Below are 19,541 nucleotides of genomic sequence, written 5' to 3'. Positions count from 1 at the left end.
TGATTTTTTAGTTTGTCTGTTTGGGGAAATTGTGTGTCGACTAAATGATGTAGTCGACACACAATTTTTCCGTTGATGTCGCGGGGGATACAACATGACCGCGAGCCAGAGTCAACTTAAAAAATATATCTTATAAAAATATGTCATATAGTGTAAGGAAAAATAAGTAATAGTTTTAAGAATAGGTATAGTAGTGCAACAATAACTTACCATAAAAATTTTGTAAATAAGAACTTTTAAACTGGCCCCATGGACCAAACAAGTAAGGCCTAACTGGTGTCCCCCATAGCGTTCAACGTGTTAAGCTTAAGACACTTATAAACATGAATAAAAAAACCGGCCAAGTGTGAGTCGGACTCGCGCACCGAGGGTTCACACAAAATTATTAAAAATATTTTTATTATATGATGTATTTTAACCCATAACAATATGAGTTACTCCATTTAAAATATTGTTTAAGTCTTTATTCAGTAAATTTACACTAGTCGGTAGATCTGCATACTAGTGGTAAAGAGAAGACAATTTTTTGGTAATTGAATTGATAATCGAAGAAAATATGAGAGGAGGCAATACGCCAACTTGCAGTACGCCAGCAATTACGTTAGCGCATAAAAGTAACTGTTAAACCAGTAAATCACCGATGGAGATCTACTAAAGGAACCTAACACTACTATCTTATTGAATTTTTGACTTATTAGTTAGTACATATATGTATATCCATATACGATACCGTCTTAATCTGTTATGTGTGATGTGTAACATGTGAACATGGTTTGATATTATTTTTAAAACAAATAAAAATAGTGTTCAAAAAAATAAAAAAATCAATTATTTCACAGACCTGTGTAATTATTAGTAGTAGTACAAGAATATAACTTTACCTATTAGAGCATCTTCTTTGTCCATTCCAAGTAAGCTCACATCGTTTTTAAAAGACGCATTTTCCAATAAAAGAACTTGAGCCTCACTCCACGTGCTACTATATGTTATTTCGTTCATATTTTCTAAAACCTACAATCACAGAAATGACGTTTTATAAATAAAAACCGGACAAAAAAAAAAGCTTGTATTTTGGATAACATAAATGGAATTGTGCAAAACTGTTTACTAAACTACTACTTTTACAAAGATTAGTTCTTACTTGAGCTAAAATCTTCATATTTCGTTTTTTTAAGGCTTTTGCTTCTTCCTTTTCTCGTTTTGTAATAGTAAATATACAATCCTCATATATATCCCTTCTATCAGAGTCAGGTACACAGCGCCATATCTGTAAGTCAAATAAAAAATATTTAAGTGTTTTATAAAATTAATGGAAAAAACTTATCTTTATATTATTTATTTATCTTTAGGGCTCGTACGCAGCACAGTCAAAATTTAAAAACAAAAACCAAAATGTATTATAAATGCCAATTACAAAATCAAAAACAACTTTATGCAAACAGGCCTCAAAAGCACCTTCAAATGCTCATTTTAATTTTTTTTATTGTGTTTATTATTTTTTTTTTTAAAGTAAAGCTACCATCGATTTGGAATGTAAATTCTCCAGAGAAGAATCAGCAAGAAATTCCGCAGTTACTCTTTTGAAAACAATGTATTGTAGTGTGTAAGTAGATGCTATATACTAATATAGCATAGTACCTTGTGTAAGGTATGCATAAAAGATAATTGACGATATACTAATATACATATTATATATTAAATACTTTAAGATACATAATATTAGGCGACAGTAAAATTTAATTCATTAATGAACTGGACGTGAAACAATAAACTCGTTTTAATAAACATCCCGAGCTCCCCACCTTACAATATAAACTGTGTTTTAGTACAAAATCAGTAATATCTTGCATGAAATACAACCATCATCCTTGTAAAATTTAAGTAGAACAAACATGTGCAAAGAAAAAAAAACAAAACATACATTAAAGGCATCAATAAACAAATGCCTCACACTCAAACGGCCCTGTAGGATTAACACCTGTGTCGAATGTCCGGGAACACACACAATACCCAAGCATAAACGCCCAGACCACGGCAAACATCTACACACAACCACGAAAACATACATTACAATAACCGATAATAAAACTTGTTTTCATATTAAACTAATTAATACAATTGATACCCGTGCAAAGAGCGAAATTACATATTTATAATTAACTATATAGTTTACTAGCGACCCGCCCCGGCTTCGCACGGTTGCAAAAACTATCAATGTTCGTCTATTATATTACGCGTGTATTATACATATAAACCTTCCTCTTCAATCACTCTATCTATTAAAAAAAACGCATCAAAATCTGTTGCGTAGTTTTAAAGATTTAAGCATACATAGGGACAGAGAAAGAGACTGTTTTATACTATGTAGTGATTGTTATTTTTTAATACAATTGCTCAAAAAGTGGCGTATTGCAGGGACGTATAGCGTTCGGGATGTGGGCTATTACATACTCGTGCTTTTTTCTTTACCTTCGTGCGTTCTCTTTCCCAACTGTCAAAATAATGTCTATTAAAAAGAAAAAATAACCATGAAGTTTTTACTACAAAAATTCATAGAAGTTTTTATGATTCATGCAAATACGTATATTTCTAAAAAGAAGCTACTAATTTGTTTCAATATCAGATTTAATGATTTGATTGAATGAGTTTGGTTAGATTTCATTTCATTTCATCTCATTAAATTTCATTTTCATTTCATATCAATAGAAAACTTCTACTGAAGACTAGGCTGTATGGGCCTTTGCCTACCAGAATGGGTGAAGAAAAAAACAACTCTGCTTATATTCTACGGTTGGCGCCATTTTTTAGAAATTTTCTTTTTATTATTTTATTAAATTGCTTCATTTTTTCGCAACTGTATTAAAAATAGTCGTTCAGTACACGTGTGGAACCGTCATTGCAACTTGTTCCGACTGTCAACCCTCGCCTTCGGCTGCGCCTCGGCTTGGGTAGACATTTCACTGATTTGCGAGAATATCGACGTAATTCAAAATTCTGTCAAATTGAATTCTGTATGCCAAACGATCATAAATCTATACGATATTTTATCGTGAAGATGCAACGTCAATTTCGCGCAAAGTTTCGTTAGAAAGAGGAAGTGTCATTATTCACTTGAGACAAAACATTCCAGCATAAATCACAAATAAAGGCTGATTTCAGTTGAGCCGCTCATAGCTCATTTCACAACAGAGTGAACGTACGGTTGATTCTCGTAAATACCGACGTATTTACAGTTCGGTTGCAATAGTTATTGAAAATTTTTCAAGAATAGTGATATATTTAGTGATTAGTCGTTGTTTTTGATAAAAGTAAGTATATTTTTATTGTTTATTTTTATTTATACCTGTATTCTTGAATAATTATGGGTTATTGATTATGATTTATGTTATTTTACACGGACATTGTCTTACTTGAATCTATATTCACGTAAATCAGACAGATTTATTTTGTCGTAAAAAAGAAACGTCGTTATTTTTGAAAAAAAAAATGGGCATGTTTTCTTTTAATTAGAAAATGCGTCTGTGTTTAAAAAATTTTGAAATAGAAATATTGAGTTAATTTTTACATGATATTCTTGATAATTAATTATTAACGTTAAATTATTTGTTTTAGACAATTAACTTTATAGGAGCTATTCGAGATGGCAGAAACAATATTATTCTTGGAAAAGTTGAAATCGGCCAGTAAAAAAAAAAAAAAGAAAATGAGGATTAACATGATTTAGCGAATAGTGAACATGTACCTACAATTTTTATATATTTGCAGTTTGTCTCAATGTTATTTATTATTCCAACTATTTAACTATTAAAAATATTTTAGGTACCAATGTATATAAAAGCAGTTTACCGTTATATTATGCAAGACGTCGCGAAGAAAATATCGAAAATGATATAAATTATAGTAACACATCAGGCAAGTAAAAGAAAATATTTGAATTCAATTAATTAAAACATTTTTTGATATTATTTTATTCATATATGTATTGTATTGTTCCTCCTGGATTCGATTCCCGAGAATTACAAAAATGTGAGTATACATATTACACAATGGCTTTTTCCTCTTGAAGACAGCTGTGAAATGCATGCCAATACAATAACTGTTTATTTTGGTATTTATATTGTACATAAATAAATGCATATTGAATTTCAGACAATAATTCAGAAGAAAATAAGTTGAGTTTGCGACAAAGATCACCATCCGTATCGTCCTCATCGTCATCCTCGTCTTCTAGCTCATCTTCCTGCTCGTCTTCCTGTACAAAATGTAATTCAAGCGACTCCAAAAATAGAAGAAACTGAAGAGTGTAATAAAGAACCTGATAGCATGATAAATTTAAATGAAGAAGATCTCCACGATCATAGCCTAGAAAATAAAATCAAAGAAAATAAGGTAAGTATAGAGTCAGTAAATGATAATGAGAAAGATAAGACTGCAGTAGATAGTAATTTACAAATAGAAAGTGAAACAAAATTGACTACTATGAATGCTGAAAGTGAAGAAGATAAGGAAGAAAAAGATTTTTCATCGGATGATAGTATCGCAGATCCTAATTATCAAATTGAAAATAATGATTTATCAGATTCAGACGAAACAGTAGAAGAGAACAAAGAAGAAAATATTTCAAGTAATTCAAACCAAAGTATTAGAAGAAAGAGTAAAGCACAGCCAGATTTTTGGAAAACGAATGTAGCAAAACGTCTACGAAATGCAAGAAAAGAATATGTAGGCAAAAATAACAAAGTTATACGAGAAAGACGATCAGGACCAGGATGTACAGAAAGGTGCATTTTATTTGAAAGACAAAAATGGTAAAAAAATTCGGGTTTGTAAGAGTTTTTTTTATGTCTACACTGGATGAATCTGACAGATTTATTCAAACCGTTACCGCAAAATCAAGGAGTGATCTTTCAGGCATTATAGTGGAGGATCTGCGAGGGAAACATGGCAATCACAGTCGTGATGATAATAAAATTAAAGATAGTGGTAGAAATTTCGTTAAGGCGATACCAAAAATAGAAAGCCATTACTGTCGGGAAGATACGCGAAAAGAATATATTGAGAGTGAGAGTGTTAAAATGACAGATATAATGATTTTAAAAGTAGATGCTGACCACAAAAGAATGTTTTTTATAAAACTTCTTACAGCGAAAATGAATTTAAATGTGTGAAAGTTACTAACCGGGCATCAAAATCTTTGGACGAAAATTATAGATTGCAATCTGCTCATAAAAAAAGGAACGGAATCTCAGAAAATAAGAAGAGTCCTTACTATTAGATTTAGTTAACAAAAATATAATTCCAAACTATTATCGACAATTTTACGAGGGGTTGTAATAATTTTACTTACCTTTTAAGAATTCATATTTGTTTTGATTTCGTTTATTTTAAAGAACAGGGGATTTTAATGCCTAAACGTAAACTTACTATTGTATGATATACAGCTATTTTATATTAAGCTATTTTTAATTATTTGTTATAATTACAAATGTTTTATAAACACTGTTGTTTATTTTTAATTACTATTTTTAAGAGGCTCTTAAATTAAATAAAAAAGACGTAAGTTGATTTTTATAGTTTGTAGTCTAGTGAATAATGACTAATATCTGAAACCCACTTTGGATGACGATTTTTTTTTAATAATTTTAATAAAAGTTTTAAAATATTTCTACGTATTTTAGTAATAAGATAAATTTCCTTTAATCAGTAAAGTCAAACCCTCAATAAATCATTTAAATTTAGCGGTAGGCACTAAATCATTTATAAAGAAATTTAAAAATGCCATTCTCTAAAATCAATAATTTTTAGTTCCGTCGCTATTCTCGCAAACCAGCGATTTGTCGGAACTCTTTGCAATGACAGTCTTTCCACACTTGTAATGAAATATACTATTCCTCGCTAGAGAGCCCCGGTAATAAACGAGAACCGCGGCCTCCGACGCGCTATTTATACGCATGCTCCCGCCGCCCTGGCCGACCAGAACTACCGCAAACGCTACGTTTAAAATCTGTAATAAATTTTTAAATCTGTAATATCCCGCAATTTTTAAATCTGTAATATCTTCGAAAATATTCATTTAAATCATATGCTGTAAAGGGTTATATAGACCTATATTTAATCAACAATGTATTTAAGGTATTAAATTAGATAAGGATTAATGCTGTATTAGTTAAAATCGCTTCGAAAATTAGCCATTATTTGTCGTAAAAAATGACAAAAAAGGTTATTGTGGGATATCCATAAGGGATAGACATATACCATAACGGAGTTTTCTGTAGACCTTTTTAATGCTTACAATACTTAGTACATTATTTTGATAAATCTCGTAGGGTTCAGACTGCGTTTGAAATGTAAGCGGAAAAATTTAATTATTTACGACATCACATTAGAAACCTCAAAAATAACAATATTTCTCCACTATTTAATGGATGTTATCCTCTTTAATCACTTTATCTATTAAAAAAAAAACGCATCAAAATCCGCTGCGTAGTTTTAAAGATTTAAGCATACATAGGGATATAGGGACAGAGAAAGCGACTTTGTTTTATAATATTTTGTGATAGTGATTTAACATATTTAACATTTTATATAAATATATATCTGACTTAAAACACCGCCGCTAAACTACGTCCGAAGCTGCTATTATACTAGATTTCATAAACCACAGGTTCTCGTAAAAGAATACCAATTATGATATGAGACTATTGGATGAAAAAATAAAACTAAATTTCAATAGAGAAGGTGAAGAGAGCTGGCCATAACCACCTGCTGGGGATCCCATTAAAATAATTAAATCAAAAACCATGCCCAATATGCCACAGATTAAAGACTCAGTTAGCACTTTCTGCTTAGAGAGGACTAATTAAAATATTGATGTATCACAGGGTAGTTTCAAATAACTTTGTAATGTTAGGACGTCTGACATCTCAGTCCCCCGTGACCACGGTTGTTGTAAAGTATCAGAATTCTCGGGCATCAAAAAAATTTAATAAACTGCGATAAAATCCTAAAAAAGTAGTTTTTTTATGTCGCTAGCTCGGCAAACAAGCGTACGGCTCACCTGATGGTAAGCGATTACCGTAGCTTATAGACACCTGCAACACCAGAAGCATCACAAGCGCGTTGCCGACCCAATCCCCAATCCCCCCAGGAGCTCTGGTCACCTTACTCACCAACAGGAACACAATACTGCTTGAAAACAGTATTATTTTGCTGTGATCTTCTGTAAGGTCGAGGTACTACCCCAGTCGATTATATTTTGAGCAGGAAATTCCTGCTGTGCCCTACCTCAGTTGTTTCATAATAATTAGTGAAATTCGCATAAACATTAATAATAGTAGGTCTTTAGCCGTTTTGTCGTACTGGCTATTTCAAAACTAAAAAAAAATCGCTAACAACTTAAATTTCAAATTATTTTTATTTTAAAAATATAGAATTCTTTTTTTTATAATTAGTCAAAAAAGTCAAGTCAAGTACTAACTTAACTAAGAAACTACACAGATGTTTGCCGTGGTCTGGGTGTTTGTGCAGTCCTAGTGGGTCTCCCCACCGTGCCTCGGAGCACGTTAAGCCGTCGGTCCCGATTGTTATCGTGTACACCTGATAGCGATCTTACTCATAGTAGGGAATATATCCACCAACCCGCATTGGAGCAGCGTGGTGGATTAAGCTCTGATCCTTCTCCTACATGGGGAAAGAGGCCTATGCCCAGGAGTGGGATATTACAGGCTGAAGCGAATTAGTCAAACAAATGTTTAATGGGTAGCGTTCTGTTTACATCGCATTTGTACGTTTTTTGTCACCATGGACATGTTAAAAATTCGATTGATTATGGAGTATGAGTTCCGTCGTGATAGCGGCACATAAAATCAACGACGTTTGCGGTGCGAACAATAATAACGATCGTACCATCCGTTATTGGTTTGCTCGCTTTTGTTCCGGAAATTTTTTCGTAAGAAATGAACCACGTTGAACCATGAAGCGCTTAGCTACTTTGTTAGATCCTGGTTCAGTACCCAAACAATGCCCTAAACGAAAAATGACCCCTTGTAACGTTATACATACATTATTTATATTATTACATTAAAATATGCTTAAATTTAATGTTTAAAATACGTAAAATGAATTTAAAAAAACACCATTAATTTATTATAAGTCATTAAATCTTACATTAAAATCTACATTAAATTATCAAACACCATTTAATCATAAGTTATTTTTTCTACAAACCAATAATATAAATTCATCAACCGGTATTGATATATTCGAGCGGGCAACATTTTAGCGCTTCAAAAATTCAAATAGATCTTTTGTCTCGGGTTATATAAACGGTAGTACCGGTCGCCGCAAAGATAAATAAAAAGCATAGATGGAGTATAATAAGTTGAACAAAGTTCCTTATCTAATGCGCTCTATACTCTAACGTCAAACTACCTGTGTTGAAACGAGCTAGCATTATGTCTCCAACTCTATCTTCAAGCCGTGCGCCCCACATCACCTCGGCGGCCATATTGCTTGATAGCCAGCCAGCTGGATATCAAAGGCGCTTTTGTGTTTTGCTAATAATTTGTGGTTTTTAGTGTTGAAAGTGAACTTTTAGTTACTTGTACGTAATTAACAAGAAATATAGCGTGTGTGGTACCAGGGTGTTCTCACCGAATGGGTGTACTAAGTGAAAATAATTCAAGTATTCATTCCACCGGTAAGCTTTATGACAAATATTGTTAATTTAATGTTTGTTAAGTATGAAATACCTGCAGATCTAATTGAATATTGATCATTGGAAAAGCATGTATAATTTTGTGCATTAATTTTGCGTATGTGCATCGTCATTACATAATTATTTTAATTCTAAATAACGCAACCCGTCATTTTGACACTTTACATAACCTGATCGTGTTGTACGACTAGTAACATAAAATATCGATAACGTTCGATATTCAATAATTAAATTAATTGATATTAAAATAATTCAAGTGTATCATTCCACCGGTAAGCTTTATGACAAATATTTTTAATTTAATGTTTGTTAAGTATGAAATACCTGCAGATCTTCTTGAATATTGATCATTGGAAAAGCATGTATAATTTTGTGCACTAATTAACAAGGAACTCTTATGAGATCTCTTTTTTTACTGTTTTAGACAAGTCTTAACATAATAATTGACAAAGGGAAAGTTATCAAACCCGTAAATTTAAATGAATGTCTTCATTAATTTCTATATATGATAGGTATATTCAGAATAGTTTTCTTGTTTTCAGAAATTCACAAAAAAAAAGGAAACTTATAGCTAAGTACGAAATTGATTCAGTAGCAACAACATCAAGTACTACAAATTATGAAGAACAGGTGAACTATTTAGTGAATTTATTTTATTCTACAGTTTGTTAAATTTTTGCAGTAGTTACCACAAACGATTTCATTTTATTTCGTATATGTATAGATACTTATACAGTCTAGTAAATATGATACTGTCAGTTTTGTTTATTTTATGTTCGTTCTAATATCTTAAACCACTGCCAATTTAGTTAAAATGTTGTATAGAGACAATGAAACCCTTGGAAGGTTATACGATAGTTTTTAAAATTATCTATTCTACGCAGACAAAGTTGCGGGCACCAACTAGTTATAAATATAAAATAAAAAAATGAAATTGATATTTAGGTTTATTGGATTTTATGTATTAATATAAATGAAATTATAAAATAATTGAATTAAACTAAAAATAATTTTTAGAATTATTTATTTTATTGGAAATTTTTATTTATTTTAATAAATATATTGTTTTACGATAGAACTGTATAAATATCGACATTAGAAATAAAATTAAAACGTTGGTGGTAACCACTGAGAAAAAAAAATCCCATGTGTACCCAGTGGTGACTACTGGGAATAAAACTCCCAGTACCCCTCTTCAACGGATCTTAGGCCATGATTATGTAGATACCTACAAAAGTACAAGACTGATCTTGTTTTTTTATTTTCATTTGCAGATTCTTTCTGCGCCGCCAAAAAGAAGTCGGACCTGTCAAACGGAGAGTGTCGATAATAATAGCAGTGTTGAAGAACTTAACAAAATGACAAAGTTATTAAAAAGATACCAAATTTTAGCAGCAAGGCGTGGCAGAAAATTGAAAAATTTGCAACGTAAATGTACACGGCTCGTAAAAAAAACAGACTTGGAAACTATAATTCAAATACTCCATGAGGAAATGAAAAGTGAATAAGTCAGTATTCTCAAGAATACTTTAGAAGCTGATAATGAGGTATTATCAACATATCTGAAGAAATCGGATGGAGCTCCTTTACCAAAAGAATATCCAGACGAAATCAAAAAATTAGCCTTAACACTTCATTTTCTGTCACCAAAAGCCTACAACTTTGTACGTAACGCATTTAATGCGGCTTTACCACACCCAAAAACCATATCAAAGTGGTACCTATCTGTCGATTGTGGTCCAGGTTTTACAAAAGAGTCGCTGGAGATATTAAAAATTCGCAACACAATTGCGAGTAAAAATTATATTGCGCATTAACCATGGATGAAGTTGCGATAAGGAAGCAGTTACAATGGGATGGCACTAAATATTACGGCCACATTGACTTTGGCACTGAGGTCGACGGCGACGACCTTCCGATAGAATCCGAATCCCTAACTTTTGTACTAACCTGTAAAAAATAAATTGTGGAAAATCCCCATCGGGTACTCTTTGATACATGGATTGTCAGTTGCAAAAAAAAAATATAGTTTAGCAGTGCGTACGACTTTTGACTGAACATGGCGTAACAGTGGTGTCGCTGACATTCGACGGAGCAGCAACAAATTCAGAAATGGCGACACATTTAAGGTGCAACCTAAATCCTACAAATTTAAAAACTACATTTACAGTAGATGATACGGAGGTTGCCATCTTGTATGACCCGTGCCACTACATCAAATTGGTCAGGAACGCATTAGGAGAAAAAAAATAATGCTTGATCCTAATATCCAGATCATGGAACTACTTAGAAAAATTAAATGATTTACAATTGCACGAAGGCTTCCATGCTGCGAATAAATTATCTGTAAAACACATTGTATATGAAAAACAAAAGATGAAGGTTAAACTCACCACTCAACTTCTAAGCAACTCCGTAGCGGATGCTCTAGAGTATTGTCGTGCAATGAAAATCCCGGAGTTCGAAAATTGTTCCGCGACAATACAATTCATAAAAATTTTAATGTCTTATTTGACATCCTTAATTCCCGAAATTTGGCTTGCAAAGGGTACAAAAAACCTCTGAATTAATTCAATATAATCAAAATAAAGGAGAAACTAGAAGAAAGGGACAAGTATATTGATGGACTGAAATTGCAAGATGGGACATTACCAGGAAAAAAACCGGATTTACAGGATTTAAAATTTGTATAAAATCTGTTTTGTTTATTTATGAAAAATACATTGCACCAACGAATCCGGACCTTTCCTTCTTGCCGGTGTACAAACTGTCTCAAGACCACATAGAGATATTTTTCGGAGTGATCCGATCTTTAGGAGGATTCAATAATAATCCTTCGGCTAAAGCTTTTATGACAGCCTATAAAAAGTTTAAGTACATGCTGAGTTTAAAATGAACAGAAACGGTAACTGTTTACCCCTTGATGACATCAGAATGCTACATACAAATAAAATACAATATATTAAAGCCATAAATCAGACAACCCAAAGAATAAAGATGTTGGATGATTCAGAAGAGCAACACCTGCCGGTCAGTTACGGTATTGAAATGGACTATGACTATATTCCAGACCCTAATATTCTGACTAAATACAGCGAAGATGTAATTGGTTACCTTGCTGGTTTCATAGTCAAAAAAATAAAAAATAAAATACTGTGCGAGGACTGTTTCCAAGTTATAACAACAGACAAAGCAAATGCAACTAGACAATGTTTTATTCAAGATAAAGATAGAGGCGGCCTCATCAGGCCATCCAATGATGTCTTCCGCATTTGTAAATTTGCGGAAAAAAGATTCCGCTATTATATGAAAACAAATAGCCTAATTAAAATCGGCCAACCAAATCACTTATCCAAGATGGTATTAGAGGTGTTTGAAATTTGTGCAGAATCTGATATATTTGGACAGATCACACATGGTTACGATAATTGTATTTTAAATAATCATGTACACTTAATTATCAATGCGATAATAGACCTGTACTTCTAAATACGCATTCATTATGAATGCAAAAGGTTTCACAGCCTAAAAGTGAAAATATTTGCAGTTTTTATAACAAACTTGTATTGTTTAAAGGTTTATAATATGTGCAAGTGAAGTTGTCATTTAATAAATAAATAAAAAATTATAGGTATCTACATACGTATCTAAATTTTTTCGCTTTAACCCTATAGATATAGAAGCTGTCATATAAAGCTTTAATGTATATAAATATCTAAAACAAAAGTAGCCTAGTTTACTCCTTATTACGTCAGCTATCTGTGAGTGAAAGTCCCGTCAAAATCGGTCCAGCCTTTTCAGAGATCAGACGGAACAAACAGACAGACAGACAAAAATTGTAAAAAAATGTCATTTTTGTCTATGTATCATGCATACATCCATATATGCATTTAGTAAAAAGCGGTTATTTTAATATTACAAAGAGACATTCCAATTTTATTTATTTGTATAGATTAAATATTTTATCGACAAAAACTTACGATGAAGATTGCACGTCACTAGTCGTGATGACATCTGTCAAAAATATGGTTCAAATAAATGGGTCCATTGCACCATTAAAGACCAAGTAGAGTAGCCATATTTGTCTCTCTTTCTCGACGATGACGACGGAAACGAAGGACGGCATTAGTTATTCAGATCCTCCAAGATACACTATGCTTTTTATTTATCTTTGGGTCGCCGCGTCATTCATTATTGAATTTTCTCTCGAGAGTTAGTTAACGCACATCACATTTTTTTATTACGGTCTCTGATACGGAGACGAATAATTTTGATAATTAAAGCATAACTAACCGTAATACGTACATAACACGTAACCGTAATCTAAAATTATTGTGATCCTTGCATAGCGTGTCCTCGAATAAAAGAATATATCGTGTCGTATCGTTATGAAAGAGCCCAGCTCCGACTACTGGTCGGGGCTCTTACTAGATATGCCTTGCTTAACAAGCACTTACACAATCTAGGTGTTACAGACAGCCCCCTATGCAGAGCGTGCATGGAGGCAGAAGAAACGGCCTCACATATCCTGCTGGAATGCGGTGGTGTGGCGAACTACAGGGAACTACACCTCGGGACACAGAGGTTGCTCCAAGAAGTCGTCGCCAACGTGAAGGGTCTGTTAGACTTCCTCAAGGAGCTAGGCTGGCACGAATAGTGCCCCCAGCCAATCACGCAAAATAGGCGCACCATGACGTCAAGTTGCGAAAAAAGCCCGTGTATAACAACAACAACAACATGGGTAATTACTTTGAATAATAAAAATAATAAAAATAAAAAATATAGGAAAAAACGTGCATTAACATATTTGATCAAAAACGGCAATTTCATAGGTAAATACCAATTATTTAGCGGACCCAGCAGACGTTGTCCTGGCAACGAAAACTGCTACCAAATTTGATTGCTTACATGCCGATAACGGCACCACCTACCGAGTCCAATTGAGATAAAACTACCCTATCTCCCCTGCGCACGTTGCTACGCTTAATTTCTTTTTGTTTTTGATTGTACCAACTCAAAAACCTTTGTGGCGTCAGAAACAACACTGCTGAAGATCATGACATGATCAAATGCATAGTTTATGATTCTATATAGGACATACAAACATTCATATATATACTAGCTGACTCCGCAAATGTTGTTTTGCCATGTCTGTATTAACCCTGTTAATCCCCTCCTCCCCTTATAACTTAGGGGTATGAAAAATAACTTTATTTTATATTGAGCAATCACTAATCAGCGTACAGTAAAGTTATTCTTGGAAGAACTCACCTCAAGATTGCTAAACATTTCCTCACATTTGTAATACTTAGTTAATGAGGTCACTCTTTCACAACTAAGTAAGAATTCTTCTAAATTTTCTCTGTTCTTTTTAGTTTTTAATCTAAAAAAAAGAGATAATTTAGTTTAACAGTGATAAATCCTAGAATATCATTTTGAAATAGTGATATAATAACTCCTACAAATCATTATTTCTTTATGATTACATATAATATTATTATCATAGATTAAATTCATACCTCTGCTCCTCTCTTTCATCTTTTAACTTTTGAGTTTTGTATGCATTGAACGCCTGTTTCTTTTCATTAAGTTTTTTGAACGTTTCATACCGAGGATCTTTTGATAAAATTTTCACACATTGTTCCCATGTTGAATTAGATGGAACATTCTATAAGATAAAAAAAGAACAGTAAATAATAAAAACCTACTAAACTTCTAGCATTTTTACCATCTATAACATTAAATATTCAATCAATATAAAATCTCAAACACTTTTACATCGACAAGTAATACAATGTAAGTATACGAAAAAATTAATCAAATAAATACACATTATAAAAGATAACTTAAAAAGTAGTGATCAGATCTCGACCTAAGTGGGACTAGAAGACAAGTATCAGCTTTCGATTAAACAAGGGCCATCAAAATCGGTAAACCCAGGGAAAACTATGCAGAATAATACAACATAGATAGATGAAAAAATTGTCAAGTAAATACACATTATTAGATATAACTCAAAAAGTACTTGTTTGATTTCAATTTAATTTAAATGATCACATGATATGCTCCACCTTTCAATTAAAAAAATTATATATATCAAAATTAGTCCACCTACACAAAAAAAAAATACAATTGAATTGAGAACCTCTCCCTTTTTTGGAATACAGTTAAAAAGAAAGCTTTTCATTTGTTATGCTCCAGCTGTATGTATACATTTAAATAAAAAATATTGTCATAGAACTATAAATACCAACCTTATCCCTTAGCAACTCTTTAAAAGCTTCAATAGCTTCCTTTTTGTCTTTATATTGAAGTTCTGGCTCGGCAGAATCAGTGCCATTAGGTTGTGGTGGAGCTGCAATTTCTTCTGGCTTTACTGTAAATAAAAAGAGTAATTAATTAAGTTAATACAAATTTACTTTTTTTTCTGTAATATGTGTTTGTAACTATGACCTACCTAAGACCTAAGGTTTTGCTTTCGAATAGTATATCTAAAGAAAAAAAATTCCATGTTCTGAAAAAATTACACTTACTCTCTTCAGGAATAGGAATAGCATTAGCTAAAGAAGGGTCAATAGCAGCTAGAGTTTTTGCCATGGCTTCATCGAGAGCTGAGCTACCACCGGTCCCCATTACTGCCGGTGAAGATGGTAGTGGTACTTCTCCAGGTGGTATGTCTGCATTCATAGCAGCCCTGCAGTTAATGCACATATTTCATCTTTACATTTTAGATGCTATAATTATATTCCATTAACTTTTGCAGAAAATATAATTTAAAATAAAATGTTTTAAAAACTGAAGCTTTATAAATTAAGACTACTTTTTATTATTTTATTTTTTAGTAAGTGGCTTTTACGATAATTTTGTTCTGTTTAATGATTAAAATTACAAAAAATTAAAGTATTACTGTGCTGCTTCTTCCGCTGCTATTTTGTCTTTTATATCTTGTAGTTCCTTAGGAATCACCCAACTTGACTCTTTTGTTTCAATATTGTGATAATAGACTCGTCCGGCATCTGTAGTGTATTCTTTCCAAACACAAGATGATAGCAGTTTCTGTAACAAACATAATTTATCATTCCTCATTTTTTACAAATTTCTTTATAATTACTGTTATGAAATAGATATTTAGAATGCAGACAGAAATACGAAACAAAATTGTAATTCAAATTATATTTCTGCAAGTATTATAGCTAGCTATACTGTAAATGTCAAAAAGTCAAAATAAAAACTTTGTTTAAGTTGGCTTCTAAAGGATTTTTGAATCAATATTTTACAAATTCTAAATACATTAGTGTGTACAATACTAACCTCAGCTGGAGTCTTCAAATCATCTGGTTTTTCCCAAAGACTCTGTTTGGTGATTGAGTTATAATAGTAAGTACGACCATCGGGAGCTTTGTGCTCAGACCAAGGAGAGCTTTGATTAGCCATTGGGGATATTTCTGGAGCTGGTGCACTTAATTCCTTAAAAATATATTCAAAGAATATACATGGCTATCACGACAAACCACACTGAGAATCATTAACTGAATCTTTATAAGAGAGAAATTTAATTTTCAGTCTTATTTTGATACTAGATTATAAATAGTATTTACTGGTTTAAATGGTGGAAATCCAGGAGGTGGCAATGAAAAAGGAGCCATCATTGGTGGAAAGCCCATTGATGGCGGTAGTGGTCCCATATTCGGTGGGATTCCCGGAACCGGTGGCATTCCCGGAACCGGCGGCATTCCTGGAACCGGTGGCATTGCTACGGTCGGCGGCATCGGCGGCGGCATACCGCCAAGCATTGGTGGAGGTAACAGAGGTGGAGCAGAACCTATTAAACCAGGTGAACTCGTCCCTGTAGTAGGGCCATCCTTAACAGAAAAATTAGTATGTAAATAATGTTTTCAAGTAAAAAAAGTAATATAGGTAACGTGGTGCTTACCATTGTTAGTGACGAATATTAACGTTTTATGAATATATATATTTGGCACCGTTGAAAAAAACAATTGTAATTACAGTTAAATTTGCTTATCATATGAGAAATTGCAGTTTCAGAGAGCACTTAGGTGTAATGTATAAAAAAAATTATTAACTGGAAACAAACTCTCTCAATTATCAACAATTCTCAACGAATCCAAAGTAGAGAATTAGTCAGTGTTGCAAAAGTGTAAAATAAAAAATCGGTATATTTGGCTCCGAAAAATCGGTAGAAATCGGTAGATTTTTACTCGGAGTAAAACAAAAGTATTTTAAGTCAATAATGCGTTCATTTATTTAAATTTGTTCCGTTAAATTAAATCAAATTCTTTATTTGCATGAATATAGTTAATACATAAGGTGTCATTAGTTACAATGTCTCATATAATCTAGTTTAAACGGCGTGCAAATTTTTGTTCCATTTATAATTATAATTATTTTACATTACAGAAAAAGAAAATACTCAAAAGCTATACGTTTTATCACTAAGAAACATTAATTATAGAAGTAGTATATACAAGCATTATAAATACAAACAAACCAAAGATTGCATAATTTCATTCTTCGCAGCAACTGCTAAATTGCTAATAATGAAACAGATTATTAGTATTCCCGACTTCCCGTGGGTCCGATAGAATAGCACGTTGCCGCAAAAGACGTATGAATTAGCGATGAATTCGCTTAACACTTCACAAAATTTCGCAACTACATTTAATTTGTTAAATGTGAATTGAATCTTCCCATGTCAATAATGAATCCGAATACTAATCCTAATCCATCGATATAATCCAAAAATAATCTATCATTAGTCCTATACCTAATTCAAGAAACAAACCCGAAGAAAGTTATCTTCAGGGATTTTCCCTTCTATACTCACCAGACAATAATAAACTCTATTATATGACGTGTTAGTACAATTTGTTTTAACACACCGCGGATTTGAACGGTCATATTCGACGTGGTGGGAAGAATTTCGGGAAGTCCTCGTACATTGATTTTGTGTTACCGTTTTCTTTTAGTGTTACAGTATTAAGAATATTATTTTACCTTTTTTTTTAGAAAATTATTTTACATAAGTTGAAAATTCAAAAATTCGGTAGATAGCACTGCTAAATCGGTATATCGGTAGACAAGGGCCAAAATCGGTAGATCTACCGATAAATCGGTAGCTTTTGCAACGCTGGAATTAGTATTGTGCCACAGAGTACTATGGTATAAACAAGTGCTTTAAAGGCACAGATTAAGTATTAGTTACTATTACGTTTAAAGGAATTAAAGGTGTGAATGTGAAACAGTGAAAATAGTAATCCAAAGAGTAACACGGCGGGGAGTAGCCATAGCGTTTTTACACCTACCCCAGCCTGCAAAATAATGATATTTGTAATTAAAAAAATTACAAATCGATAGATTTTCAATAGCTCAATTCAACTTCGTTGTCCTTTTAAATTGCGCACCTTAAACTATTTAATTAAAAATCAATAAAGTCGTTGAAAAAAATACATTTATCAATATTTTTTAAACTCCTATATATTTTGATGTATACAATACTTTAAATTGCTCAAAGTATTAAAGAACTTTAATTATTTAGTATTTTTTTTTTAATTACCAATATCATTATTTTGCAGACTGGGGTGAGGTAGGTGTTTTTTACCGATACAAAACTGTCTGTCATTTTTTGCGGGGGAAATCACACAAACGCACACTTTGTCTAATTCCCACACAAAAATAATCGTTTGTCACTACAAAACTCACACATACTAAATTAAAAACACATTTATTTTTTTCACACACGCATGGACGTTCTGTGTCATTACAGTATAATGACATGCCACAACTACACTGACGAGTTGCTTACAGCCGTGGTTGTAACAACTGTCGATACGCATTATCGATAAATTCAAGTACTCGGTTAGAAAAGTTAGGTTTTTAAAGTGATACAAAGGTAAGGTGACATTATGAAGATGGACTTTATTTATTATGTATTACAATAATTATTATGTCAAAAATAAACTAAATGTTTATATCATTTAAAAACCTGTGAGAGTTGTATTTATTACTGGTTTTAAAATGGATTTATTTTCGATAAATATGACGAATACATTTTTGTGGGTTTTCTTTTTTCATTAAGAAAGAAATGCTTAAGCCGGTATATTTTTCCATTATTAATCTTGCCAGTTCCTCACCTGGAAGTCAAAGGTATTAAAATGATTTAAGCAAATGACACTATTTTTTGTGGGCGTCCAGGTTAGTTTATTATTTTAAAAAAATTGCCATGTATGCCTAAAATGTGGATCTTTAGGAAACCCGCAAAAATTAATATAAAACACTATGGTCGAAGTTCACACTAAGTAATTCTAGTGAAATGTGTTAATACTCGTTAGTATTGTATTTAATTTAATGCAATTTTATTTTAAAACTATGTATATTAAAATAAAGCTCGCAATATTATATTAAAAAAAAATCAGAATCTCAAATATGTCTCTCTTCTCCTTTGCATTTGCCATTTTTATCGATAACTATCGACAAACAAACCGGTAACAGCACTATCGCTCGGCGACAGCAACTTCTCGGGAATAGACTCGGATCAGTCACTCGACTGATCCGCATATTGTATGAGGGTGAGCGACCTGTGTTGGTAAACAAATACGAAACAAAACGACCGATAACTTTTGTAATTTTTACGTTTAAAAAAGGTTTAAAAGAAGTATACATTAATAATGTGATTAAAAAAATACTTACATAGGAAAGGTGAATCTTTTAGTAAATTTGACGTGGCAGATCTCTTTTTGCAGCAGGAAACATAACAATTCGGCCTTTTTTGAAAGACGTTGATTCAATCGCGCAATTAGATTTAATC

The 19,541-nt window shown here is 32.4% G+C and overlaps 1 protein-coding gene across 1 annotated transcript in view; it reads right to left on the bottom strand.

The window, feature by feature from the left end:
- Positions 1–18,299, bottom strand: part of LOC123656013 (pre-mRNA-processing factor 40 homolog B) — a 63,588-nt gene extending 45,289 nt beyond the window's left edge. The window contains exons 1-10 of the mRNA XM_045591735.1: positions 18,291–18,299; positions 16,315–16,578; positions 16,028–16,183; positions 15,624–15,772; positions 15,250–15,410; positions 14,971–15,092; positions 14,236–14,384; positions 13,988–14,099; positions 1,142–1,267; positions 882–1,011 (exon numbers count right to left, since the gene is read on the bottom strand). Of these exons, the coding sequence (XP_045447691.1) occupies positions 882–1,011; positions 1,142–1,267; positions 13,988–14,099; positions 14,236–14,384; positions 14,971–15,092; positions 15,250–15,410; positions 15,624–15,772; positions 16,028–16,183; positions 16,315–16,578; positions 18,291–18,299 (1,378 nt within the window). The remainder of the gene's footprint in view (positions 1–881; positions 1,012–1,141; positions 1,268–13,987; positions 14,100–14,235; positions 14,385–14,970; positions 15,093–15,249; positions 15,411–15,623; positions 15,773–16,027; positions 16,184–16,314; positions 16,579–18,290) is intronic.
- Positions 18,300–19,541: the final 1,242 nt, after the last annotated feature.

Source organism: Melitaea cinxia, chromosome 8 (genome assembly GCF_905220565.1).
Source record: "Melitaea cinxia chromosome 8, ilMelCinx1.1, whole genome shotgun sequence".
Classification (NCBI taxonomy): Eukaryota; Metazoa; Arthropoda; class Insecta; order Lepidoptera; family Nymphalidae; genus Melitaea; species Melitaea cinxia.
The sequence above is the reverse complement of the archived record's forward strand: the minus strand, read 5'-3'. Positions and strand labels throughout refer to the sequence as shown.